This window comes from Pagrus major, chromosome 24, assembly GCF_040436345.1.
Source record: "Pagrus major chromosome 24, Pma_NU_1.0".
Lineage (NCBI taxonomy): Eukaryota > Metazoa > Chordata > Actinopteri > Spariformes > Sparidae > Pagrus > Pagrus major.
This window is the reverse complement of record NC_133238.1, coordinates 14657581-14685246: the sequence shown is the minus strand read 5'-3', so window position 1 is coordinate 14685246 and position 27666 is coordinate 14657581. Positions and strand designations below refer to the sequence as shown.

Below are 27666 nucleotides of genomic sequence, written 5' to 3'. Positions count from 1 at the left end.
GATCGTGCACGTTAAAGCTCGCAGCGACTCCCCTCAAGTGACCTGACATGTTGCAGATACTGTGTCACAGACAAGATAAAGGACGTTTCTTTTAAGATCATACATTCAATTTATCCTGTCAATCATCTCCACATCTGTGTTAATGTCAACTGCACTTCTCGTGAACAGGAGGAAAATATGCGTCATCTTTGTTTTGAATGTCGTTACACTTATTTGTTTTGGATGGAACTGGGAAACATGTTTGAACCTTTGACAGGCATCGAGCTTAAACTTAAAAACAAGATATAATTCTCACTGATGATGAAAAAAACTTAAGGGAAAGGAATTGTTTGTGTTGAATCTTTTTATTTTACAAGGAAAATATTACGTCCATAAATGTAAATGGTCACCAAAAAACACATGTTTATGAATCTAAAATAGAAAACAGATTTTACATGCAGCTACTAAAAAACATGAAAGACAGAAAAGCTGCAAGAACCTTGAAATATTATAAATTATTACAAACAATTATATGATTTGCTAAAACTCCTCTATGTATATATGTATATATATATTTGTTTTGTTTGTTTGTTTGTTTATTGTCTGCTCATTGTAATAAAAAATGTTTTTAATAAAAATGACCCCCCCCCCCCCCCCAGCTGTTTCCGGTTTAGAGTTGACTTTCACTTTCACTGATCCTCGTCGTGACGCAGCAGCTTCTTCTCTCCGTTTGAAGGTAATTTAACGGTCATTTCTAATGTTTCACACTTTAATGACGCGGTGAAATCAGAGCAGAAGTGGAGTTAGTTGGTCAGTATCTGAGCACAGAGTGGTTGTCACTGTGTAGCTCCACTTACTGATGACTGAAGGCAGCTTTTCCTGCCTGAATCAGCCTGTGGAGGAGGCCGAGACGAGCCGCCGCTCTCCCGCTGTCTGACGCACTAAACGCGGCTGGAGAGCAGCTGTTCGCCTGGATGCGGGAGCTGGAGGTGCTGAGGGGGCTGCAGCACCCCCTAAAACGAGGCTGTAACATGGGCCGAACTTACGAGAAGGCCCGAACCATTCAGAATTTGTCATCGACAGCGTTTCACACAGTTTATAAAGGTCCTCTTAACTCAACAACTCACAAAATGGAGCGATTTTTCAAGGGAGTCTGGGGACTTCCTGTCCCTCCTCCTCTCCCTGCTGCTGCTGACTGCAGCTGATGTGACTTATAATATGTTGGTGTTCAGGTTCTTGTTCATAATGATCAGATACGTGTTGTCCTGGAGATTCAGATGAGTCCAAACACATGAGTGTGGCCCACCATTTACTATGACGTCATCATACAGACTGAGCCCTCAGCACCAGCTGCATGAAGTGGAAACACGTGACTGAAGTACCTCAGGATTGTAGTTACGTGTAGTACTCGAGTAAATGTACTTTCCTCCACTGTTACTGGTGTTTCTAGAACAGTGAGTCCAGTCGTGTCTGAATGATTTGTGTTTCCTCTCCAGATGAAAGTGTGTGTGAGCTGAGCAGCATGAATCAGTGTGAGGACAGAGAGGAGGGAGGCCCTCCCTCTAAAACCCCTGGGCCTGGACCTGGACCTGAGCCTGGACCTGGACCTGGACCTGGACCTGAACCTGGACCTGGACCTGAGCCCAGCTGTGTGTCCTTCAGGAGTGACCGGTCAAAGGAGATTATTATTGATTTCAAAGGACAACAGCCTCCTGCTGTAAAGAGGTGAGCTGTTAATAACATTAATATGTGACTGATTCGTGCTTTAACTGTGGAGAAAGATGTTTTTTGAAACCTGATGTTTATTTTCAGCTTCGTTCTTCTTCACTTAAATTTCTATTGTCACTTTAGAAAGCGGCCCAACAGAACCAGTCTTCAACTCTTCATTTCACTTTATTGAATTAGTTTGGTCCAATATTCTCTGAGGTTTATTCCTCATGTTTTCCACTATTTTATGGACACAAGCTTCTGTGTCTGAAGACTAGAAAGTGACTTAACATCTCTGGTGGTCGTCTTCTCTGTCCAACAGGAGACCAGCCTCTACTGGACCTGGACCTGGACCTGGACCTGGACCTGAACCTGGACCTGAGCCCAGCTGTGTGTCCTTCAGTAGTGACCAGTCACTGGATGATTTTATTAATTTTAAACAACAGCGTTCATCAGACAGACAGTAAGTTGTCCTCATGTTGCTCTCTGTTGATGTTTGTCCTCATTAAATCCAGTCTGACCAGTTGTCCTGATGGTCTTCATGTCCTCAGAGTGATGATGGAGGTCAGAGCAGGATCAGTATTAAAGGACAGGTTCACAGTTTTTCATGTCTGTCCCTCAACAACTCTGACGACAGTGTTCCTCCTGTGTACAAACAGCAGTGACTCACCTCCTGCTGAGATCTGACCCCTGCTGCTGAGGAGAGGAGAGGCTGTGTGTTATATCTAACGTTACAAGGGCCCGACCCATCCGGGCTTCATGGGGCCGGTACCGGAACCCATATTAAGGAGTAAAAAACTCTGATAATTGATATTGGCCGATTAAATGTTTTTAATTTTTCAAAGAATAAACGTCCAAAAATCCCCAGTTGGCAGTTTTTGTCTTCTATTTTCTCCTCACAGGGTGTTGGGGTTTCTATCTATTTGTTTTCTCCAGTGAATGCAACCTTCTGTAGGTTCCAGTGTGGCCGTTGTGTCGATAATCACCCAAAAGCAACACACGAACAAGTTGATGTTGTTATTATTATAATTATTGTTATGAACTTTAGAGTCACACAAATCAGACGAATTAAACATCAATATCAAGTTTGGCCTGGGGCCGTTGTTTAATGACCTGCTTTTGATGTGAGCATATGTGTTTGTTTTTTGGTATCAGATTCATAAACAAATAAATAAATAATTAATAATTTTTTCATTTTCCAATGTTGGAATTTCAATTGAATACAAGTTTATTGAGACTCTTCACTAATTTGCACTGGACAGTTAGCATCCAACTAGCTTGTGTTAGCTGTGTGTTCCTGTCCACAGTATTTTAGGGGTCAAGAGCTGGAGGGACTAAACCAGACAAGCTGCTGAACCAACCCAGTAAACTGACTGACTGTTGGTTCACAGTGGGATCAGCAGCACGACCGACACTTTGATGTCAGGGGAAACCATCTGATTCAGTGATGTCATCAACATTTTAACTCAAAGGACCTTCAGCTTGTGTTTGTCTCTGAGTGGACAGACATAATGTGGCTGATTCTTCATGATTCCTCCACAGAGTCGACCAGGAGAGCTCAGAGGTTCCCAGAGGTCCGTCTGCCCAGCAGCATCAAACACACCTGGACTCCATATTTATGGTCTGTACATGAACAACAACTGCTTTTACATCCAGTCTGTTCACAATAATCTCCATGCTGCACTTTACAGACCAGTGGTGAATCTGTCCAACATGGATCTGATGTTTGGCTCCATGATGTTAAATGTTCTCATTCACATAATATTCTGTTCCAGCTGCTGGAGGAGAACATTGTCACTTTTGTGAAGAACGAGCTGAAGAAGGTCCAGAAGGTTCTGAGTTCAGATTCCCCAGAATGCTTAGAGAGTCAGAGGGAGGATGAGGAGGTGTTGGATGGTGAGGATGAAGAGCAGAGGAGGAGCAGCAGAGAGGCATTTCTGAAGATCACACTTCACTTCCTGAGGAGAATGAAGCAGGAGGAGCTGGCTGACTGTCTGCAGAGCAGTAAGAGGATTTCTCTAAAGATTTAACATGATGGATCAATGAGACATTTACTGAAGTCTGATGATGATGATGGAAAATCTGTTTATATATTCAATCTTTAAGGGAAGGAAATTGTCATATTTTCTTCATAAGTAACTTAATGAACTTGTTTGTTGTGTGTTTATTCAGGAAGTCGTTCTGGAGTTTGTCAGCGTAAACTTAAATCTGACCTTCAGAAGAAGTTCCAGTGTGTGTTTGAGGGGATCGCTAAAGCAGGAAACCCAACCCTTCTGAATCAGATCTACACAGAGCTCTACATCACAGAGGGAGGGACTGCAGAGGTCAATGATGAACATGAGGTCAGACAGATTGAAGCAGCATCCAGGAAACCAGACAGACCAGAAACAACAGTCAGACAAGAAGACATCTTTAAAGCCTCACCTGGAAGAGATGAACCAATCAGAACAGTGATGACAAAGGGAGTGGCTGGCATTGGGAAAACAGTCTTAACACAGAAGTTCACTCTGGACTGGGCTGAAGACAAAGCCAACCAGAACATACAGTTCACATTTCCATTCACTTTCAGAGAGCTGAATGTGCTGAAAGAGAAAAAGTTCAGCTTGGTGGAGCTTGTTCATCACTTCTTCACTGAAACCAAAGAAATCTGCAGCTTTGAAGAGTTCCAGGTTGTGTTCATCTTTGACGGTCTGGATGAGTGTCGACCTCCTCTGGACTTCCACAACACTGAGATCCTGACTGATGTTACAGAGTCCACCTCAGTGGCTGTGCTGCTGACAAACCTCATCAGAGGGAAACTGCTTCCCTCTGCTCACCTCTGGATAACCACACGACCTGCAGCAGCCAATCAGATCCCTCCTGGGTGTGTTGACATGGTGACAGAGGTCAGAGGATTCACTGACCCACAGAAGGAGGAGTACTTCAGGAAGAGATTCAGAGATGAGGAGCAGGCCGGCAGAATCATCTCCCACATCAAGACATCACGAAGCCTCCACATCATGTGCCACATCCCAGTCTTCTGCTGGATCACTGCTACAGTTCTGGAGGATGTGTTGAAGACCAGAGAGGGAGGAGAGCTGCCCAAGACCCTGACTGAGATGTACATCTACTTCCTGGTGGTTCAGGCCAAAGTGAAGAACATCAAGTATGATGGAGGAGCTGAGACAGATCCACACTGGACTCCAGAGAGCAGGAAGATGATTGAGTCTCTGGGAAAACTGGCTTTTGATCAGCTGCAGAGCGGCAACCTGATCTTCTATGAATCAGACGTGACAGAGTGTGGCATCGATATCGGAGCAGCCTCAGTGTACTCAGGAGTGTTCACACAGATCTTTAAAGAGGAGAGTGGACTGTACCAGAACAAGGTGTTCTGCTTCGTCCATCTGAGTGTTCAGGAGTTTCTGGCTGCTCTTCATGTGCATCTGACATTCATCAACTCTGGAGTCAATCTGCTGTCAGAAGAAGAGCAACCAGCATCCTGGTGGTCGGAAATGTTCGGAGGCAAATCAACACGTTTCTACCAGAGTGCTGTGGACGAGGCCTTAAAGAGTCCAAATGGACACCTGGACTTGTTCCTCCGCTTCCTCCTGGGTCTTTCACTGCAGACCAATCAGAATCTCCTCCGAGGTCTGCAAACACAGACAGGAAGTAGCTCACAGGCCAATCAGAAAACAGTCGAGTACATGAAGAAGAAGATCAGTGAGAATCTGTCTCCAGAGAGAAGCATCAATCTGTTCCACTGTCTGAATGAACTGAACGATCGTTCTCTAGTGGAGGAGATCCAACAGTACCTGAGATCAGGAAGTCTCTCCACAGATAAACTGTCTCCTGCTCAGTGGTCAGCTCTGGTCTTCATCTTACTGTCATCAGAAGAAGATCTGGACGTGTTTGACCTAAAGAAATACTCTGCTTCAGAGGAGGCTCTTCTGAGGCTGCTGCCAGTGGTCAAAGCCTCCAAGAAAGTTCTGTAAGTGTGGAGAAGTTTTTTCAGAATGCAGTAAATGTGCTGTTATTGACCCAAATAGAAATAATTTTCTTGTTCTGCTCATTATTCTTTATCCAGACTGAGTGGCTGTGACCTCTCAGAGAGAAGCTGTGAAGCTCTGTCCTCACTTCTCAGCTCCCAGTCCTCTAGTCTGAGAGAGCTGGACCTGAGTAACAACAACCTGCAGGATTCAGCAGTGAAGCTACTTTCTGTTGGACTGGAGAGTCCACACTGCAATCTGGAAAGTTTGAGGTCAGATCATGTTACTGTTTGTTGTGAAATCATTTATATATTTCTAGTAGATTTATTTGCTATCAAACTTGTTTTCTTTCAATGTACCTTTCATTAATTCATCTCCAGCGTAGCAAGAACAATGAGGAGGGAGAACCTCATTTATGTTTGACATCATATGACTTTGACAACTGGATGTCCGTTTATTCTCGATTCAGTCATGATTTACTGTCACGCTGACAAAATGTTTACAACTGAAAAGCAATGGAGCAAGAGATTATATATACCAGTCATTCCCAGAGAGTTTTTTTATTTGGGTCGCCAAATAAATTGGCAGAATTTTTTTTATAGTCTTTAATTTAAGATTTCTATCTGCAGTACACCTTCGAGCCACATGGGGAGCTTGTTAGTATCCACTGCTTGATTTGTAAATCAAGAGATCTCGAGCACAGAGATGGTCCTACTCTGGTGGGTCCTTCCTGTGGACTGCTACAATGGTGGGGAGAAATGGACTTTAGGCCCAATGTTTTATTTACCACCACAAAAAGCAGCAGGTCAAGAAACCCTATGAAGTGACATGTTCCATCTGTCCGTCTATCAATCCATCTCTGCTCCATCTCAGTGAGATGGACAGCGTCACACTTAGACACACATCCTGACTGAGTTCATCATTTCACTGATTCACAGCTTAAAACACCCACTTGCTTGTAGGACTTAGTGATCATGTGCCAAAATATTTAGACACTAAGAAGCATTGAACCACATTCCAGCATAGTTTATGTGACATACACAAAACTCACAGCTTCAGGAGACACTGAGTGACCTGACCACTCTGTCTCTCTTTGAAAACTGCATTGAGATGATCTCATTCATAATGTATTTGTAACATATATGAATGAATGAATGAATGAATGAATTACTTTTATTATTGTGTCATGCATAGATGTATGCCCAGCCCGCATGGGCTTATAAGACACCAAGAAAACAAACCGGATCTAGAGCACATCATCAGCACATCAAAGAAGTAAGAAAACAAACAGGGGTTCAGAACCATTATCTAAAGACAAAAGAAAGGGAAGACAATGCCAAAGTTCAAGAGAAATCATCAAAAATTAATTAAACAAATTTACCTGTCTTCTTTTCCAAGCTTGAGAAATAAAGCTAGCAGTTTTAAACACATTGGAATTAAACAACCACTCCAGCTTCTGCTCATCAGAGCACCAAAATATTTCAGGGTTTTGTCCACAGATTTCATGAAATAATAACTCTCTCAAATCATCATACTTTGTACAATATAAAAGGAAATGGGACTCACTTTCTACTTCATCTAGCTCACACATTTCACATATTCTATTCTCCTCGGGAATATTTTTAAATCGACCAACCTCAATGGCCAGAGGAAGAACCAGATCTCAACTGTGCAACTAAAGATCTTTGACTTCTCTGTAAACGTGATGTAACATATAATTCAGGTCCAAAGTTAGATTTAATCTGCATATATGTCCTTAATTTTGGTTTTAATAGAACATTTTCAAACCATTTCTCTTCAAATTTCAATAGAAGCTTATTTTTAATGGAGTTAACATTACAACACAAGTTATTCCTGTAAATATACACCATATCCACCTCCTCAAAAATGGAGTAAATTTCTTTTGACCAGGGGGAACTATGTAATTTACTCCATATAAATACTTTTTTATTTATTCTATCCTCTGCCATTTTGTTTAGTCGATTCCACAATCGAATCATTTCACATTTTCGTTGTACACATCCCGGAATCCAGCCCATATCTCCCTCTATTGCTGGAATTGGCGCAAATCTGTGAACACCCAGAAAACATCTTATAGCTCTATTATTATAGTATCTATAGCTTTGGACTCTTTAAATCCCCACACTCCTGCAGCATAATTCAGTATGGGAGAGACGCATGCATTATACAGTTGAGTATATGTAAAGTAACCCAAATCATTACAAGCTTTCATTTTATTCATAACTGATCCCAAAGCTCTCCCGGCCGAATCAGCAAGGCACCCAAAACCAGTTTCAAACGTCATAAATTCATCAAAAAAGAAACCTAAATATTTATATGAGCTAACATATTCTTAGGCAACTAAATCAAAATAGAATTTTTGTTTACTTCTTTCCATGCCTTTGTTTCTAAAATGCATTATCTGTGTTTTGCTCTGATTTATCACCAATCTCCATTTATGACACCAAGAACTAACCAAATTTAGCATATTTTGTAAATCAGACTCAGATTCTGCCAGTAAAATCATATCATCTGCATATAATAAAATACCTAAATAAGTGTCATCCAAACATATACCCAGATTGTTTTTCTTAATTTGTAGAGCTAAATCATTCACAAACTGCAAAAAGTGTTGGAGAAAGAATATCACCTTGTTTCACGCCAAAAGGGGTTTCAAACCAATCAGTATACATATCATTGATCTCAACACAAGCAACTGGGCTACCATATAGACTCTGAATAGCTTTGTAGAATCTACCATCCACCCCTACTTCCATCAGTTTAAAGGCAAGTAAATCTCTATTAATCCAATCGAATGCCTTTTGGAAGTCAACAAAACATGAGAAAGTGGGTTTACCTGTGGCGATTCTAGCTCTAATAATAGTTGACACTGAATGAATATGGTCAATACAGGCACCGTACTTTCTAAACCCATTCTGCTCATCAACAAGACACTGTTTCATTTCCAAATATCGAATAAGCCTATAATTCAGTATATTAGAATATACCTTATAAACTGTACTTAGGAGACTGATGCCTCTGTAATTAAGAGGTATTCTGGGATCATTCTTTACTGACTTTGGGATAGGTTTTATGATAGATTTATACCATGGTGATGGAATTATACCATACTCAAAACATGTCTGAAACAGACAAAAGAGGACTTCAAGGAGATATGGAGATTTCAGGGCTTCATTTGGGATGCCTTCTATGCCAGGTGTTTTCTTCAGTTTTACTTTATCCAAAGCTTTTTTAACTTCTTCTATAGTAATATCCTGATTCAAAAATGTATTTACACTATAGCCTGGCATATCCATAGCCATCTCCATCATACAATTTGAATCACAAACATTACTTAAAAACAGATCATCGAAACCAGATGGAATAAGATGTCCTGAAAATGTATTTGCAAAATCTGTTTTCCATTTCTCAAGCACAAGTTCTTTTTTATTTTCAGTGTCACCATTATCTAATAAGATCTCCATTGGTATTTTCTTTAGTTTCTTAGGACCTAATTTATTAATTTCTTTCCAAAATGTTGTGGATTGTTACTTTGCAATCCGTCTAGCTGTAATGCTTGTCCTCTTCTAAACTGTCTTTTATAGAATCTGACTCTCTTATCAAAGTTAGACTGAGTCTGCTTGTAGTGATCTTTAAGTTGCTTTCTAATGGCTGGATCTTTACATTTCAAAAATTCCCTCTCAGCCTGTCTCTTGTCATTCAGAAGTTTTTTGAGTTCCGTATTCCAATATGGTTTATTCCTACCCACTTTGAAATGTATTCCTTCTTGGCCAGATAAAGATTTTCCTGATAAGTTCTTATTCATTTCCTTATCCATTATATCACAAAATAATCCATAGCAATTATCAATATTACTTTGTGTTATCACACGACCTTCTAAGTTACCAATAAGTTCCAACAAAGCCATACGACACATATTAGATGAAAGAAAGTTGTCTGGAAATATTCTAGGTCTTCTTTTAGATAAATTAATCCCAGAATCAGTTTCAGAAGAACAAAACTCAATAGCAGCATTCATTTTAAATTTAAACATTAACAGAGAATGGTCCGGTAGCCTACTTTTTTCTCCAATAAGGTCAATACAAACAGGATTATTGCTCAAAATCTCAGATGGAGTTATCACTTTTAAATCAATACAAGTGTCCAAACAATCATGAGGGGTTATTATATAGTCCACCACTGCTCTTCCTCTTGATGATATAGATGTAAAATTGTCAGTATCAGGATTTATTCTGCCATTTAGGACACAGCATTTACAATCCCTGAGAAATTCAAGGAGTGATTCCCCGTGACTGTTCATGCTTAGGTCTATGGCCACTCGAGGTGGGACATTATCAATATCCCCAATACAGTCATCTTTATTTGAAATACGACTGTTAAAGTCTCCGCATAAATAAAGGGCATCAGCTTCCAAGGAGTAAACCTGGGCCAGCAGATGAGTAAAAAAAGTAACTGAATCCCGTCCTCTTGTAGATCCCTCTGGTGGTAGATAGCAGGAAAAGATAACTAAACTATACTGCAGCTCCCGATGATCCAAACGTACTCCAATTATGCCGTCCATAGACTTGTCCAGTACTTGTATTCTAAAATAGTCCAACAAGTAGTTCTTAACTAAAATACCAACTCCTCCTGATGCTTTTTTAGCTCGTTTATGCAACATCCTGTTGTGACCAAACCAGGAGTAACCTTTAAAGTCAATCTTATCATCCCGTGACAGATGTGTTTCATTTAATGAAATAATATCAGGGTTTAGAGACTGCAATAATGAAATCCTGAGTGTACAGTTCAAATTAGTCCAACCATTAATATTCCAGTGAACCAGGGACAAACAAGGAGGGTCACCTGTGCTTAAAGACTGGGCAGCTCCTCTTCAGCCTCTCCCACCTGCTGCCGGGGAGCCTGCTCGGGCGGCAGCAGCCGCTGTAACCTCGGCGTAGGTCCGTTTCATCAGGCGGCCGTTCCCCGCGATGTAGAAATCTTTTCCAGCTGGTATCTCCTGGAGAAGCTTTTTAAAGTTGAACTTGAGAATCCGATCTGTATGAGACTTAGCGGATCTCAGATAAACTTTTTTGAACTGGGTATTGCTCTTCAGCTTCTGTTTACACCTAAGCACCGCCACCTTGTCCTCCACATTAGCGAAGGCAACTTTCACCACACCTGGGCCGGGTCCTCTCGCTCGCATTCTCAGCTTTGCAGCAATTTCTGGCGCAGGTTCACACTCCAAACCACTCTCCAGTAGCTCTCTTACTTTTCCATTCAGATCTTCCCCTTCATCGTAGGCCAGACCCAGTATCACAATCGACACATCAGGGTCAAATTTATCAGAGGGTTTGGAGCTAGTTGTCTGTATTTTTTCTTCAAGTGAATCCAGCCACGACTTTAGGATGCCTATTTCCAGGTCAATATTTTCTCATATCTCCTTAACGGACTTCTTTAGTTCAACTTTCATCATTTTTTCAAGGGAACCATACACGCTGTCAACCTTGCTGCTGAACTGTTTTTCAATATCATCCATCTTCGTACTTAGCAATTTCATCTCCTTCAGCAACACGTTTGTTTCCTTATCTTCGTCTTTGTCTTTATTCTGTTCTCGGCGCCCACATCCCTCCGCCATCTTGTTTGAAAACACTGTGTTTACCAAAAACATATATGTTTTTGGTAAACACAGTAGTTATTTAATGAAGTATCTCTTTGAAATGGCTGGTGTATTCAACACAATATAAGTGGACGTGGATAAATAGTTTGGAGTGTTAATTTATGCACAGATCTGCTCTTTTCAAGTTTATTAGACCTATTGTGAATTGGGTCGCAGTGTTATCATTTTTAAAAAGTGGGACCCCCTGGGGTGCTCCTGTAGCTCAGTTGGTAGAGCATGCGTCCCATGTACAGAGGCTTTGTCCTCACTGCAGCAGCCCAGGTTTCAAGTTCGACCTCCGGTCCTTTGCTGCGTGTCATCCCCCCTCTCTCATCCCCATTTCCTGTCATATCTGTGAGCTGTCCTATATAAATAATCCTCCAAATATAAAGCCATGAAAAGGCCGATAAATACTTTTTTTTTTAAATGGGACCCCAGAAGAAAAGTTTGGGAAAACCTGATACTGTATCACCAAAACTCAACATTTACCATGTTATCTGTCTTCTTTTTTTTCTCCCCAGAATAAGTAGCTGTGACCTCTCAGAGAGAAGCTGTGAAGCTCTGTCCTCAGTTCTCAGCTCCCAGTCCTCTAGTCTGAGAGAGCTGGACCTGAGTAACAACAACCTGCAGGATTCAGGAGTGAAGCAGCTGTCTGTTGGACTGGAGAGTTCACACTGTGTCCTTGAAACTCTCAGGTCAGATAGTTTGTTTGTCTCAAATTATTTCAGCTATTTTCTTTTACGTTTGAATTCAATTCTCTCTCTCATATCAGAACTCTTGTGTTTTGAAACAATTCCACTTATTATTGTTTCATGTCTGTTTAATCCAGATTTAGACATTTTCATTTTTCATATCTCCATCATGTTTAGAGTAAAACAGAAAGCAAGTTCACATGTTCTACAATGATATTATAAATACTGTTAAACTTAATGTCTTTTTTACTGTTCACGCTCCAGGTTGAGTAGCTGTAAACTCTCAGAGAGAAGCTGTGAAGCTCTGTCCTCAGTTCTCAGCTCCCAGTCCTCTAGTCTGAGAGAGCTGGACCTGAGTAACAACGACCTGCAGGATTCAGGAGTGAAGAAGCTGTCTTTTGGACTGGAGAGTTCACAATGTGGACTGAAAACTCTCAGGTCAGATAGTTCAATCCGTCTCAAATTATTTGTTATTTCTTTAACATTTGAATTAAATTCTCTCTCTCATATCAGAACTCTTATGTTTTGAAACAATTCCACTTATTATTGTTTCATGTCTGTTTAATCCAGATTTAGACATTTTGATTTTTCATATCTCCAACATGTTTAGAGTAAAACAGAAAGCAAGTTCACATGTTTTACAATGATATTATAAATACTGTTAAACCTAATGCCTTTTTTACTCTTCACGCTCCAGGTTGAGTAGCTGTGACCTCTCAGAGAGAAGCTGTGAAGCTCTGTCCTCAGTTCTCAGCTCCCAGTCCTCTAGTTTGAGAGAGCTGGACCTGAGTAACAACGACCTGCAGGATTCAGGAGTGAAGAAGCTGTCTTTTGGACTGGAGAGTTCACAATGTGGACTGAAAACTCTCAGGTCAGATAGTTCAATCTGTCTCAAATTATTTGTTATTTCTTTAACATTTGAATTAAATTCTCTCTCTCATATCAGAACTCTTATGTTTTGAAACAATTCCACTTATTATTGTTTCATGTCTGTTTAATCCAGATTTAGACATTTTGATTTTTCATATCTCCAACATGTTTAGAGTAAAACAGAAAGCAAGTTCACATGTTTTACAATGATATTATAAATACTGTTAAACCTAATGTCTTTTTTACTGTTCACGCTCCAGGTTGAGTAGCTGTAAACTCTCAGAGAGAAGCTGTGAAGCTCTGTCCTCAGTTCTCAGCTCCCAGTCCTCTAGTCTGAGAGAGCTGGACCTGAGTAACAACGACCTGCAGGATTCAGGAGTGAAGAAGCTGTCTTTTGGACTGGAGAGTTCACAATGTGGACTGAAAACTCTCAGGTCAGATAGTTCAATCCGTCTCAAATTATTTGTTATTTCTTTAACATTTGAATTAAATTCTCTCTCTCATATCAGAACTCTTATGTTTTGAAACAATTCCACTTATTATTGTTTCATGTCTGTTTAATCCAGATTTAGACATTTTGATTTTTCATATCTCCAACATGTTTAGAGTAAAACAGAAAGCAAGTTCACATGTTTTACAATGATATTATAAATACTGTTAAACCTAATGTCTTTTTTACTGTTCACGCTCCAGGTTGAGTAGCTGTGACCTCTCAGAGAGAAGCTGTGAAGCTCTGTCCTCAGTTCTCAGCTCCCAGTCCTCTAGTTTGAGAGAGCTGGACCTGAGTAACAACGACCTGCAGGATTCAGGAGTGAAGAAGCTGTCTTTTGGACTGGAGAGTTCACAATGTGGACTGAAAACTCTCAGGTCAGATAGTTCAATCTGTCTCAAATTATTTGTTATTTCTTTAACATTTGAATTAAATTCTCTCTCTCATATCAGAACTCTTATGTTTTGAAACAATTCCACTTATTATTGTTTCATGTCTGTTTAATCCAGATTTAGACATTTTGATTTTTCATATCTCCAACATGTTTAGAGTAAAACAGAAAGCAAGTTCACATGTGCTACAATGATATTATAAATACTGTTAAACCTAATGTCTTTTTCACTGTTCACGCTCCAGGTTGAGTAGCTGTGACCTCTCAGAGAGAAGCTGTGAAGCTCTGTCCTCAGTTCTCAGCTCCCAGTCCTCTAGTCTGAGAGAGCTGGATCTGAGTAACAACGACCTGCAGGATTCAGGAGTGAAGCTACTTTCTGCTGAACTGAAGAGTTCACACTGTGTCCTTGAAACTCTCAGGTCAGGATTCATTATTTCATTATTTCATGTAACTTTACAATTGGAGCAGGTCTTGATCATACTCTTAATATTATTCAATATATTTAAGAGACCCAACATTTCCCCTATGAACAAGCACTTGAAACAGTGTTGAGAAGAAAAATACTGCTTCCAATTAGGTAAAATTATTCTTCTCGCTAAGAGGGTGACAAAAGCAATGCTATCAGATTGTGCCCTTGGAAGATGATCATCCTCACATTGAATACCAAATACGGCCGTGAGAGGGTTCGGGTTTATTGGTCTTTTAAATATCTTGGATAGGGCATTGAATATAGAGGACCAGTAACCTGAGAGTCTCGGACAAAACCAGACTGTATGAGCTAATGTCGCAGGTAAAAAATTGCATCTATTACACAAATTATCCATTGCTGGATACATCTCTGCGATTCTGGCTTTAGACAAGTGCAGTCTGTGTGCAACTTTGAATTGAAGTAGGCCATGTCTGGCACAAATTGCTGAGGAGTGTATTCTTGAAAATATGTCTGACCATTCAGTATCTGTAATTTGTAAATTCAGATCAGCCTGCCATGCTTCTCTCAGTGCATCAATAGATGCCAGCTGTGAAGATGAGAGTTTCATATATATAGCGGATATTATGCCTTTGTTAGATGGAGCGGTTGGAAACAAAGTATCCATGGGCTGTTGTTCAGGGATTGCAGGATATGATTGTGTTTGGTTACGAATCCAATCCTGGACCTGTAGAAATCTTAAAAAGTGTGATTTTGGTAAATCAAATTTAGCTCTGAGCTGGTCAAATGAGGCAAAAGTACCTGCTATGTACAGATCTTTAAATGAGACAATACCTTTCTCGCGCCAGACTAAGAAAGAGTCATGTTCAAGTGAGGGGGGAAACTGATGGTTTGCCACGATTGGGGCACAAAGCGAGCCAGCCTGCCAGCCAAAGTGTTTTCGCACCTGAGCCCATATACGCAGAGATTGATAGACTAGGGTTAGGCATTGCCAAATACAACAAGGCTGGGAGGGATAATGGGAGGCTTGCATCAGCCTCCATTTGGACCCAGGCGGGGGCCTCATTGTTAGCATGGGTATGAAGCCAGTAAGCCAAGGCTCTCAGGTTACTCGCCCAATAGTATAATTGGAAATGGGGTAAAGCCATCCCACCCACAGATTTGGGTCTTTGTAAAAATTCCTTACGGATACAAGGTGGTTTCTTATTCTGAATGAAGTCAGAGATAATCTTATTGAGATGTGAAAAGAAAGATTTGTTGATAAAGATTGGTATAGTTTGGAACAGGTATAATAATTTGGGTAATATGTTCATTTTTATTAGGTTAATTCTGCCAGCTAATGAGATAGGAAGTGTAGACCATTTGTCAAGGGCCATCTTGGTGCGCTCTAAAAGAGTAGCAAAATTAAGTTTAAAGAGGTCTGAAATTTTCTGAGTTACAACGATACCCAGGTACGTGAATTTATCAGTAGACACCTTAAAAGGGTAGGAGGTAAAAGAGAGTGATTGTGCGGCAGAGTTGACAGGGAAAAGTTCACTTTTTTTACATTAATCTTATACCCAGAAAGCTTGGTAAAACGATCTAGTGTAGTCATAACATGCGGTAGAGTATTCTGGGGGTCAGTGATATATAACAATAAATCGTTAGCATATAACGATAACTTATGTTCCTTTCCACTCCTTAATATGCCGCGAATCTCAGGTGAAGAGCGCAGTGATGCTGCGAGAGGCTCAATAGCTATCGCGAATAAAAGGGGTGAGATTGGGCATCCTTGTCTCGTGCCACGCTGCAACGGGAAATATTGGGAGTCCATATTATTAGTGCGTACTGACGACATTGGGGATTTATATAACAATTTTAACCATGATATGAATTTTGGACCAAATTTAAATCTCTCTAGACACTGAAAAAGGTAGCCCCACTCGACCCGCTCAAACGCTTTTTCAGCATCCAGAGAGACAATTATTTCGGGTAGTGGCTGATTGGGATCCGCGTCATGCATAATATTTAAAAGCCGACGAATATTAAAAAAAGAGAGGCGTTTTTTATAAAAACCAGTTTGATCTGGAGAAATAATCGACGGTAGGGTAGTTTCTAGGCGGTGAGCTAAGATCTTAGCTAATAATTTGCAGTCCACGTTCAGGAGTGATATCGGACAGTAAGACCCACAACTAAGGGGGTCCTTACCCTTTTTCAGTATAACTGAGATAGAAAAGAGAACCTGAGAGAACGTGGATGGAAGTTGGCCCTTGGCAAAGGATTCCTCAAAAACAGTGAGTAAAATTGGCAGCAACTTATCTCCAAATCTCTTAAAGAATTCGACCGTGAATCCATCAGGTCCTGGAGCTTTAGCATTTTACTACTGTAAAATACTGTAAAGAGCTGATCTAGTTTCCACCAGAGACAGAGGTTCTTCCAATTGCTCCATGAATGATTCACTGATTTGCGGTAGATCCATGCTCTGAAAAAATGACTCCAACCTAGAAGGGTCTCGGATCACCTCAGAGGTGTAAAGAGAAGAATAAAATACTTTAAACTCATTATTTATCTCCTGCTCATCATTATAAATCTGACCATCATATTTACGGATACTTGTAATCAGGGTAGAGGCTGTGAACTGCCTAAGCTGTTGGGCAAGAACCTTGCCTGCCTTATCTGAGTGTTCATACAGATTAGAGCGAGACTGAAGCAGTAGCTGCTCTCTATAATGAGTGGTTAGCAAGTCGAACTCTGTTTGCAGAGCTGACCTCTCCTTTAAAAGTTCAGGGGTGGGAGCAGTCAAATACTACAGTCTAGCTGATGAATTTGGTCTGTGAGATCTTTAAAGCGCTGTTTTCTACTCCTGCCCTCCCAGGTAGTGTATGAAATAATCACTCCCCTTAGAAAAGCTTTAAGCGATTCCCAAAGAATAGATTTGCTAACATCTGGCGTATCATTCGTGGACAAGAAAAAATCTATTGGTGTGTTTATGTGGTTAACGAACCCTTCATCACTGAGTGAAGCATTGTTAAAGCGCCACGGGCATCGAGCAACTTTCTTAGGGAAGGATATTTGCAAAACTACAGGCCCAGTTGTTGACTGAGGTCAACAACTGGTTATCAATTAAAAAATAATCAGTGCGCGAGTAGGAATGATGCACAGGGGAGAAAAATGAATAATGTCTTAAATCAGGGTACAGGAAACGCCAGGGATCAGTTATATTATATACTTGAAGGAAGGAATTAATAATCCTCGCTGATCTTGTTATATTGTAGGGGGTGCTAGAGGAGCGGTCTAATACCGGATGTAATACACAATTAAAGCCACCCCCTAGAATAAGCCTGTGTGTGTTTTAAATTGGGTAATGAGGATAAAAATGTCTTCAAAAATTGTGCATCATCCCCGTTCGGCGCATATACATTAGCCAAAATTATAGGTATATTATATAAGGTACCTGTGACCACAACATATCTATCTCGGTGGTCTGCAGTGACAGTTTGCATAATAAAAGGAGTATTGTTATTAACAAGAACTGCAGCTCCCCTAGACTTGCATTGATAATTGGAGTGATATAATTGCCTCACCCAGCCTTTGCGTAATCTGTTATGGTCGGAGGTCGTGAGATGGGTTTCTTGAAGGAAAGCGATATTAACATCAAAACTTCTCAAATAGGATAAAACTCTATTACGTTTGATAATGTGATTAACTCCCTTGGTGTTCCAACTAATACAGTTCACTGTGATATCGTCATTACTCCTGGTCAGCACTGAATTAACCATAATCAGAGGTAAACAGGGAATTGACTGCTGTTAAACCATCCACAGGATATCACTGACACTACCACGGACCCATTAATACAAAATAATAAGATAAACATACAGACAAAAAAAACATCATGCCCCCTTCCCAGAATTACCTCTCCCCAAACGAGAGGTAAGAAGCCCCGTACACACTTGGTACTCTTCCATTGCGCTTTCATATGCAGAAAAAAAAAACACACTGCTCCTTAGAGTGTTATATGTTTCAGTAGTCACAATTAAAGAAAAACTAAAATCTGCTATTCTGGTCTGCTAGAAACGAGGATATGAGCTTGTGAGCTGCATATCAAAATATGAACATATGACATATGAACATACCAGTACTGTACCTCAGCTGAGGCTAGGATCACAAAGACTCAAGAAAAATATATGCAGTCAGTCTCTTGATATGCGTAATTGTTCATCCAGATACATCCCATACCAGAAAAAATAAATAAATAAATGAGACATAGTTGTCTCTCTTCCTTCCTCATTATTAATAGGTCTATAGAAAATAAATTAGGGACTGATCATAACTCGAGTCCAAGAAGACATGAAATAGATAATAAGGATAATAATAATAATGATGATGGTATTTGGATGGGAAGCAAAAAACTTGAAACTTAATTCAGTTCGAGGTAACAAAAATATAGCTACATCATTTAAGAGATCCGCATATACCACGAAATACCGATACCGTTTTCCTACGTCTTCGGTGAGGGATGACTCCGTCTGACGAGGAAATCTTCCACGTCCGCGGGATCCTTGAAGGAGTGTGAGATCACAAGTGAGACGCAGGTCGGCTGGATGAAACATGCCATACTTGATGCCCGCCTTTCTGAGCTTCGCCTTGACCGGGTTAAAAGCTGCTCTGCGGCGGCTAAGCTCGGCGCTCGTATCCGGGAATATGTGGATCCTTGCCTCTCTGAATTTTAGTCGCCCTTGTTTCTGGATAACTGCAGAATCTTTTCCTTATCCGAGTAGTAGTGAAGTCGCACAATCATGGGTCTGGGGCGGTTGCCAGGTTTGGGTTTTGCAGCCAGAGTCCTGTGAGCACAGTCGAGCACCAAAGGGCTCGGTATCTCCTCGCTCAACACCTCGGTAAAAAATGAGGCCATGAATGTAATGGGATTGCCGTTTTCTGCGCTCTCAGGGATCCCGACAATCCTCAGATTCTGGCGGCGGCTTCTGTTCTCTAGGTCATCATTCCGGTCCTTTAATTTCCCGATCTCCCATTTGAGCTCCGAAACGACGCTCTCCATGCTGGTGATGCTGGAATCATGACGGTTCAACGCGCCCTCGATCTCCCGAACAGTAGTTGCCGTCTCTGTCTATGTGGAGTGCATAGAAATCATTTCAGCTCTGAACTCTGTTTTTAGAGAGGCGATGTCAGCCTTTGTTTCTCGACGGAGAGCCTCGAGGTCTTGTTTGATTTCAGCACGAAAAGTCACCATCTCTTGTTTAATTATATCGGCCAGTTGTTGATGAGAAGACTCCAATCTCAGCTTTAAATAGCTGGGCAAGAGCGTTCTCCTCGGGTTGCTGTGGCGAAGATGGGAGGTCCGGGTGGTGGGTGGTGGTAGCGCTAGCATTAGCCATGAGCATTTGCTTGAGTGATGGGCAAGCTAAACTTTGTGCTGTTGCCTTGGTCGACTTCTTATGAGTTTTACTCGCCATAACACAGACAAGTGTTTCTACAATATATGCGCAGCAGAGTTATGCCACCAAAAAGTTAAAATGTCGTGTCCTACTCAAAGTAATACGTTAAAATATACAGAGCGTGTTGGACCTGCGGCTACTCCATGTCGGGTGCAAACCGGAAGTCCCAAAAAAAACAACCTTTTTACTGGCAGAAACCTTGAGCAGAACCGGACTTAGTGGTGGGCCGCCATCCGTCTCAACTAGTTGGGTTGAGAGAGAGAGAGAGAGAGAGACAGAAGCCCGATTCACACTGCCTTTTCAAGGCGGGAATCTTGTGCCGATATTCCACCTCGCTGTAGAATAGAATAGATGTTTATTGTCATTGTTTCAAAAACAACGAAACATAGATAGCAGCTCTTAGTTTGACAAATAAATATCAAATATCAACAAGTATAACAAAATAGATAAAAATAGTAAAATATATACAACAAGATAAATAGACACAAGATTCAAGTATGTAGGTAATATGTACACAAGTGAGTATGTGTGTGGGGGTGGTAGTGGAGGGTTATTGCACTGGTGTGAAGTCTTTAGAGAGTGAGGGGTGAAGGGAGGGTTGTGCATTTCACTGCCTGTGGAAAGAAACTGTTCTTCAGTCTGTTTGTTCTAGATCTGATGGATCTATATCTCTTCCCAGAGGGAAGGGGGGAGAACAGGTAACATCCGGGGTGAGTGGGGTCCTTAACAATACAGCTGGCCTTCTTTTGGAGTCGGCCAGTGTAAATGTCTCTGAGAGGGGGTAGTGTCATCCTGATGACACGCTCCGCTGCCCTCACCACCCGCTGCAGGTCCTTCCTGTCCTGTGTTGTGCAGCTGGAGAACCACACCGTGCAGCAGTAGGTCAGGAGGCTTTCTATCGCTGACCGATAGAAGTTGGTCAGCAGGTGGTGAGGGAGGTGAGCGTGCTTTAGCTTCCTGTAGGTGTGAAAGTTACAAAGGTGGAATGGGGGGACAGTTTCATTCCACCTCTGATCCTCCAACAGAGGTAGTAACACAGCCAAAACACAGGCAAGACGACCTGTGTGGACAGGAGTGTGATGTTCTGATAGTGTTCACAGTCTGACAACTTAACAGATCCTTCACTCATCAAAGTAACAATACAAAACCAATGAAACCACTAATCTATTTATATATATAAAATGTGGGTCTATCAGTCTATTCTGCACTTTGGTCCCGACTTACTGATCTTAACAACCATTGGATGGATTGCCATGAGGTTTTTGACATTCGTGCTCCCCTCAGGATGAACTGTAATTACTTTGGTGATCCTCCGTTATCAGGTCATCATTTTAATCTGTACAATATGTTGGTTCATGACCAAATATTTGCAAAACTAATGGCATTTCCGTCATCTTCAGTTATACTCTGGGTTTGGTGCTGATAAGTAAATTAGTGAAATTAAGATGATAAATATAATAAACGTTAAACCCTTAAACACAGATGTGCACTGAATCATCAGGACCCTCAGCTGATCTGTGATGTGTGTTGTTTTGTGTGTCTGCAGGCTGTCAGGCTGTCTGATCACAGAGGAAGGCTGTACTTCTCTGGCCTCAGCTCTGGACTCCAACCCCTCCCATCTGAGAGAGCTGGACCTGAGCTACAATCATCCAGGAGACTCAGGAGTGAAGCTGCTGTCTGCTCGATTGGAGGATCTAGGCTGCAGACTGGACACTCTCAGGTATGAAGAGTCCTGCTGCAGCCACAGACAGTCAGTGTGAGAGTCTGTATCTCGAGTGTAGATGGTTCAGTGTCAGGAGGTCTGCTTCGTTTACTCCACGTCCAGTTGTTCAGTTCAGTTCAGGAGAAAAGGCAGCATGGCACGAAGCCAAGAGTTACAAGTGAAGAGAGGAAGATGAGAAGAAGAGATGAAGATCAGCGACCAGGAGAGTCTCGGCACAAACACTAAAGTTACACCTCTTTTTTCAGACTAGTTTAGTGCCTGTTCAAAATGTGCCTGTTTGATTTGTTGGCCTCTGGTTTTGCTGCTTGATGAACCGTCTTTCAAACTCCTTCACACTCCACACTGATTGCAGAGAGTTATCAAAACATTAACATTAAATCTAATTTCCACCACGTCACTGCTGTGTTATGATATTAATAATAACAATAGACCCTCTGTGTCAGATGTCTGATCAGAAAATACTGAACCTCAAATTCAAAAGATTTCTGTGACACATAAATGAATTTAATCACTGAATGTCATAGAAAGTCTTTCCCTGAACTGGAGAATCAGTGTTTCTGCCAAAGTGCTTGACTTTGAACTTAAAATGGTTCTGACATGGATCTTTATCAACACTGGAGTAATTGCATTCTAGATCATCACTGACAAGTGTATCTGTGCCTCAGTGTGAAACCATTTACAGACTGTAACAACTGTCTGTGGCATCAGTTTAAAGTGAACAGAAGATATAAAACAGTCCAATAACAACGTTAGATGACACGAGGTGGAACATTCCCGTCACATCACCATAACAGCAGCAGTGCATAGGTTAATTTAAGATGGGTCAGTGGTGCCGTCTTGGCTCCTGTCATGAGGAAACTGCTGCTCCAGCTGAGTTTGGGCTGTTTTGGGTAGTTCTCATTATAACAGCCTGCAGGGACAGGAAAGCTTCAGTGTTTTGCACCGTCAGCAAAATCAAATGACAAAAGAAAAGAAAACATTCAGTGATCAATCATCTGCTCCATTGATTAACATGATATGTGACCTGTGCAGAGCTGCAGCTCTCTACAGTAGCTGGTGGACCTCTGGTTTAATGCTGTTGTAATGTACTTCAGCCTGGCTCGTAGCTGCTGACTCAGCTTCACTTTCAGCTGTTCTGGAGTCGTGTTCAGGTTCTGCTGGTGGAAATCCAATGTTTCCTGATTTTGATGCTTCACAATAAAAGCTTTCAAATAACTACATAATGCAGGACCTTTATTGTGAAGGATTTATAGGAAGTGTTAAACGCAGGAAGATGGCGTGACAACGTTGCATGAATGGACTTTTAATTTCTCTTGTGTGGCAGCAAACAACACACATGGTTTCAGTTACTAACTGAGTCCATCCACACACTTTATGGCCGACTACAGTAATAACAGCGTGCACTTTACTGTGACTGCAGCAACGTGCTCGTAGCTCGCAGAGTAGTGTTTGTTGGCACTAATTATAGGGCTGCAACTAACAACTATTTTCATAACCCATTAATCACATAAAAAGACAAAAGCTGATTCATTTATATTTTTATTAAAAAATAAAACATTGCTGTCACATTTTCCTCTTGAGTCTTGTTCAGTTCACTTTCAAACAACTTCAGACTGTAAAAGCAACATAAATGTATTAGAGGTGTGGAAATGTCTCCATTATAAGATGCATCACGATGCAGAGACAGAGCAGAATCCAGAGTCTGCAGCTCATGTTGATTGTTGATTGTTCGGCCTCAGCTGGACAATAAAGTTACGTTGTGACGTTGCTCCCATGTTTTGAACTGTGGGAGGACTTCTGACTGACGTTACTGATGTAGGAGGGATGTTGGAGGGAGGCAGAGATCATCTGAGAGTGTTTTTTTAAACGGACATCTCGGGACATGTCAGATTTTATGAACTTGCTGTGAAGCAGGAACTGGACGAGACTTCTGCCTCACAACAATCACTAATCACGTCGGCCATTTTCAGCTGAAGCTAACGTCTGCAGCCATAAATAATAACTGTTACAGCAGCCCAGCTGATCAGCCGAGATCTGAGGAGGTGCTGTCAACTCTGCTGTCCAACTCTGAGAGAGGTGTGTGCAGCAGAGTCAGTAGATGTTTCATCTTAAAGCTGCCATGTGAAAACTATATTATTGTAGACACACGTGAAAGACGCTGCAGATGGAGACATGTTTTGTTTGATTACTGAAAAGATGCAGCTTTTATTTTGTAGCCTGCTGTAGTCTGATGATTGGAAGGACTTTCAGAATAAAAGGGGGATTTAAATGATGAAAAGTAGCCGTGTGCAGTGATACAGATCATCGAGGATGACGAACACTGAGATGCATCGAGAATCGTCGACAGCTGAATCGTAATCGAATCGTGAGGCCGGTGAAGATTCACACCTCTAAAATGTTTGTTACATGAAGAATGCAAAAGTAAAATATAGTTTGTTTTCTAAAGTGCACATAGCACTCCTTCATCCTCCACCACTGATAGTGGCCTCATGTGTGTTAGCAGCATACTGAGGATAGCATCAGTCAGAGCAGCTGCTGGCTGTGGTGTCATGGGGCCTCCTTCCTCACAACGTAGTCGCCATGTTGACTTGTTTCTTTGTGAAGTGAGAGACACAATATTATATAATATCAGTGTGCAGAGTAGCACAATTCACATGAAGCTCAGTGAACTCAGTAACTGCCTTGTTGTTTGAGGTAATATGTGCTGATGTAAAGGGCAAATACAGATCAGGCCTGTACAATAAAACACAACAACAACAGAGCAGCACTTCCTCACAACATGTGAAAAGTATCAACACATTAGAGAAACACATGTTCAACATGTAATAGATTACAAAGGGTTTGTTGAGCCAGTAGATGAAGAAACATGAACAGTCCTACTAGGGGAGAACCCAAAGAGCTGTGATCCAGCAGCAGTCTATGTTCTGCTGCCACAAGCTGAGGGACAGTGAGTGACAGTCAGCTGAGAGTTGTTCATGTTATATGTGACGACACTTATTATTTAGTGTTGTGCTGTTATTGTCAGCTTTGGTTATAGTTCTGTCTCTGTTGTGTTTTGATCTACTGTACTCGTCTTTACACCAGAATGTTCTTCTTCTTTACCTTCTCAATGTTTGTGCGCTTGCTTTGGCCACATGTTTGTGTTACATGGTGCCAATAAAGACAGTTTTGAATTTAGAAAATGAAATAAAACAATAACTGGACATTGTGAATGCAGCCTGAGCCGTGCACTGAGAATAAAAAGGACATGTAATATATATTTGAACAGAACAGATATGCTCAAGTTTCTGTTGTGCAGAAATAAAGACTTGACTTCAGACGATCTCTTACTATGACATGAAATATTGTAAAAACTCCTCTTATGTCCTCCAGTGTCTCTGAGCGTACTTCAGCTAATTACCCAGCAGGGGGCGACACTGATCCATCACAGACCTGAGAGCACAGGTGGAAGGTGTTTCTGTCTTAAACGCTGCTTTTTAAATTGAAAGCTGTGATGTAGCCGGGCCCTAATCTTGTGTTTGCAGGAACAACAGGTTTACTAATGGATGAAGTTCATCAGCTCCAAAAGTTCATCCTGTCCAAACTTTTGTCAGTCAGCCTGTCCAACAAACAAACACTGCTGCTCATTAAAACACTGAACAATCAGTGACTAAAGGGACAGACACTACGGATCAGTGTAGACAGGTTCTGGTTTTGAAAGGTTTACTAAGTCACTGTGCCGAGTCTCCTTCACCCGTAGTGGCTCCGACCTGCTTTCTCTTCAGCTGCTCAGTGATGTGGTGCTACCGGGCCATGTGAGAGCAGCTCTGCACATCTTGTAGCTGTTTTCTTTGAACACTTTAATATAAAGTGCTGCCACTTTTGATGACTCGGCTCGTACACTTTTCTCTTCTGTAACGTTTGTAGTTCCCGTTGCCTCCGTGGCCTCCGCTATATTGCAAACGCTAACGGAGCCGATTCAGAAAGGAGACGGCGCGACTCCGAGTAGCTTCCTGTTTCATCACCTGAGCTACGCGAGGCGCCATTGGCTGGCTTACTGCTCCCCACCGCAGGAGACCAGAACTGCTGCACTGACTGTGTTTTCCTGACGTATCTTCGGCTCGACCGTCTTTGACTATGAAGTGAAGCAGCTCGCTCCGTGCCACAGCGCCTGCATCGTAACGTCAACCAGCTAATCCACCGTGAAACTGGTCGGCAGCTGTTTTTATAATGGATTTAATGGGTCAGTTGTCGCGGCACTAAAAACTTCTAACATTGAACTCAAAGTCAACGCTGCACTTCTGTGAGTCCTCAGCAACAAACCTGCCAAGTATAAAGTAGACTGGATGAACGGTTCTGGAGACATGTGGACCACAGACGGACAGACAGAAAGACAGATTCCTGGCTTCATAGTCAGATGTTCCTCTGTCACATCTGGACACATCATGTTTACCACAGCAGATTTCACACTAAGAGACATGTTCTGTCATTTGTTGTGTTTTAATGGCATCAAACATGACATGAAGTTCTCCTCACAGTAACTATTACTGCTGTAACATCCATCAGATCAATCCAGCACCAAACTATAGTAACATGAACATGAACACATGAAATGATGCTGTTTCTACCACAAACAGCTTCAGTGACACTTGTGAGCTTCTGGAGGGAAACAGTCTGGGAGTCTCTGTCTCTTGGTTTTGTGGCAGAGGTCGGGAACCAACGTCCAACGTTTCCTGATGATTTATTACGTATAAACTGTATTTGTTTCTTTGCACAGTGAAACAAAGCAGCAGAAACACAGCGAGAACAAAAAGCAGACTGTGCAGCTGAGATTCAAAAAGGCCCCGGAAGCTTCAAACAGGAATCTGACTTCAAAAGTTCTGACATCCAAATCCAAAAGTCCTGTAATATACAAACATAAGCACAAGCTGACATTGGATCAGACAGCAAGCGTCAGGTAGCCCACAGGAAACAGCAGCAACATCCAGTAACATAAAGATGAAGTCATAAATCCAAACAGAGGTTTGTGTGTGTCCTCACATGTTGTCGTCCTCTTTCACACACACCAACATCCTGTGGCTCACTCTCAGTGTGTGAGGAGAGTGGCAGAGGTGAAGAGGTTCAGGGAAACAGGGAGAAGCAGCCTGATGGACATGTTGTGTTTCTGTGTATGAGTCATGTCATGTCCATGTTTGCATGCTGAAAGAGGATGTGCTGCTCTGACCCCCCTCCTCCTTTCAGGGTGGAGCCTGCTGGAGTCCGATGGTTGACACCAGGTCTGAGGAAGTGTGAGTGTGTTTTTACTTTGATTCAGCTTCACACTGTGACATCACTCAGTCACATCTGTGATGTCATCACCACACTGATGATACATTAATAACTGCAGCTGTGTTGTGTCTTTTTCTCTCCATCAGATTCCTGTGAGCTCACAGTCGACACAAACACAGTCAGCAGAGACATCAAACTGTCTGACAACAACAGGAAGATGACAAGTGTGTTAGAGGAGGAGGTTCAGTCACATCCTGATCATCCAGAGAGGTTTGAGTCTCCTCAGCTGCTGTGTAGAACTGGTCTGACTGGTCGCTGTTACTGGGAGGTCGAGTGGAGAGGACATGTTGATATATCAGTGAGTTACAGAAGAATCAGAAGGAGAGGAGACAGGGACTGTGTGTTTGGATGGAATGATCAGTCCTGGAGTCTGTTCTGCTCTGATGATGGTTACTTTGTCTTGCACGATAAGAGACAAACACACATCTCCTCCTCCTCCTCCTCCTCCTCCTCCTCCTCCTCCTCCTCCTCCTCCTCCTCCTCTGTCTCTAACAGAGTAGCAGTGTATGTGGACTGTCCTGCTGGCACTCTGTCCTTCTACAGAGTCTCCTCTGACTCACTGATCCACCTCCACACCTTCAGCACCACATTCACTGAACCTCTTTATCCTGGATTTGGGTTCTGGTCCTGGTCCAGTTCTGGTTCAGTGTGTCTGTGTGGTGTTTAGTCTGCAGAGTCTCCTCCTGTCACAGAAACATTGTCAGTGCTGAACAGTTGAGTCTGTACAGGATCACAGTCACATCAATCTTTCAGCTTCTTGTAATAAATTCATCAGTGAACTTTGTACAAAATGATTCAAACTGATTGTAAAGATTGATGGTTTCCTCGTCATCAATGATTCTGTTCTGCACATTAAAACTGAGACATCACTTCACTTTGTTCTGCACTTGTTGTATTTGACAGTCGTCAGCATGAAGCTGGTGACTCACAGAAGGACTTTAACAGGCAGCCGCTGTAAAGACTTTAAAACAGGCGTAACGTGCGTCTCCTTCTGGTCTGAGTCAGCAGTCGTGCAGCAGGATGT

General features: G+C 41.8%; 1 protein-coding gene across 1 annotated transcript; it reads left to right on the top strand.

The window, feature by feature from the left end:
- Positions 1 to 670: 670 nt before the first annotated feature.
- LOC140992134 (NACHT, LRR and PYD domains-containing protein 3-like) lies at positions 671 to 27516 on the top strand. The gene is made up of 11 exons (XM_073462399.1): positions 671 to 715; positions 1476 to 1704; positions 3229 to 3307; positions 3462 to 3690; positions 3859 to 5653; positions 5750 to 5923; positions 11829 to 12002; positions 13996 to 14169; positions 21159 to 21332; positions 26556 to 26602; positions 26729 to 27516. Exons 2-11 carry the CDS (start codon positions 1502 to 1504, stop codon positions 27307 to 27309), a joined length of 3630 nt encoding a protein of 1209 aa, XP_073318500.1. The 5' UTR covers positions 671 to 715; positions 1476 to 1501; the 3' UTR covers positions 27310 to 27516.
- Positions 27517 to 27666: the final 150 nt, after the last annotated feature.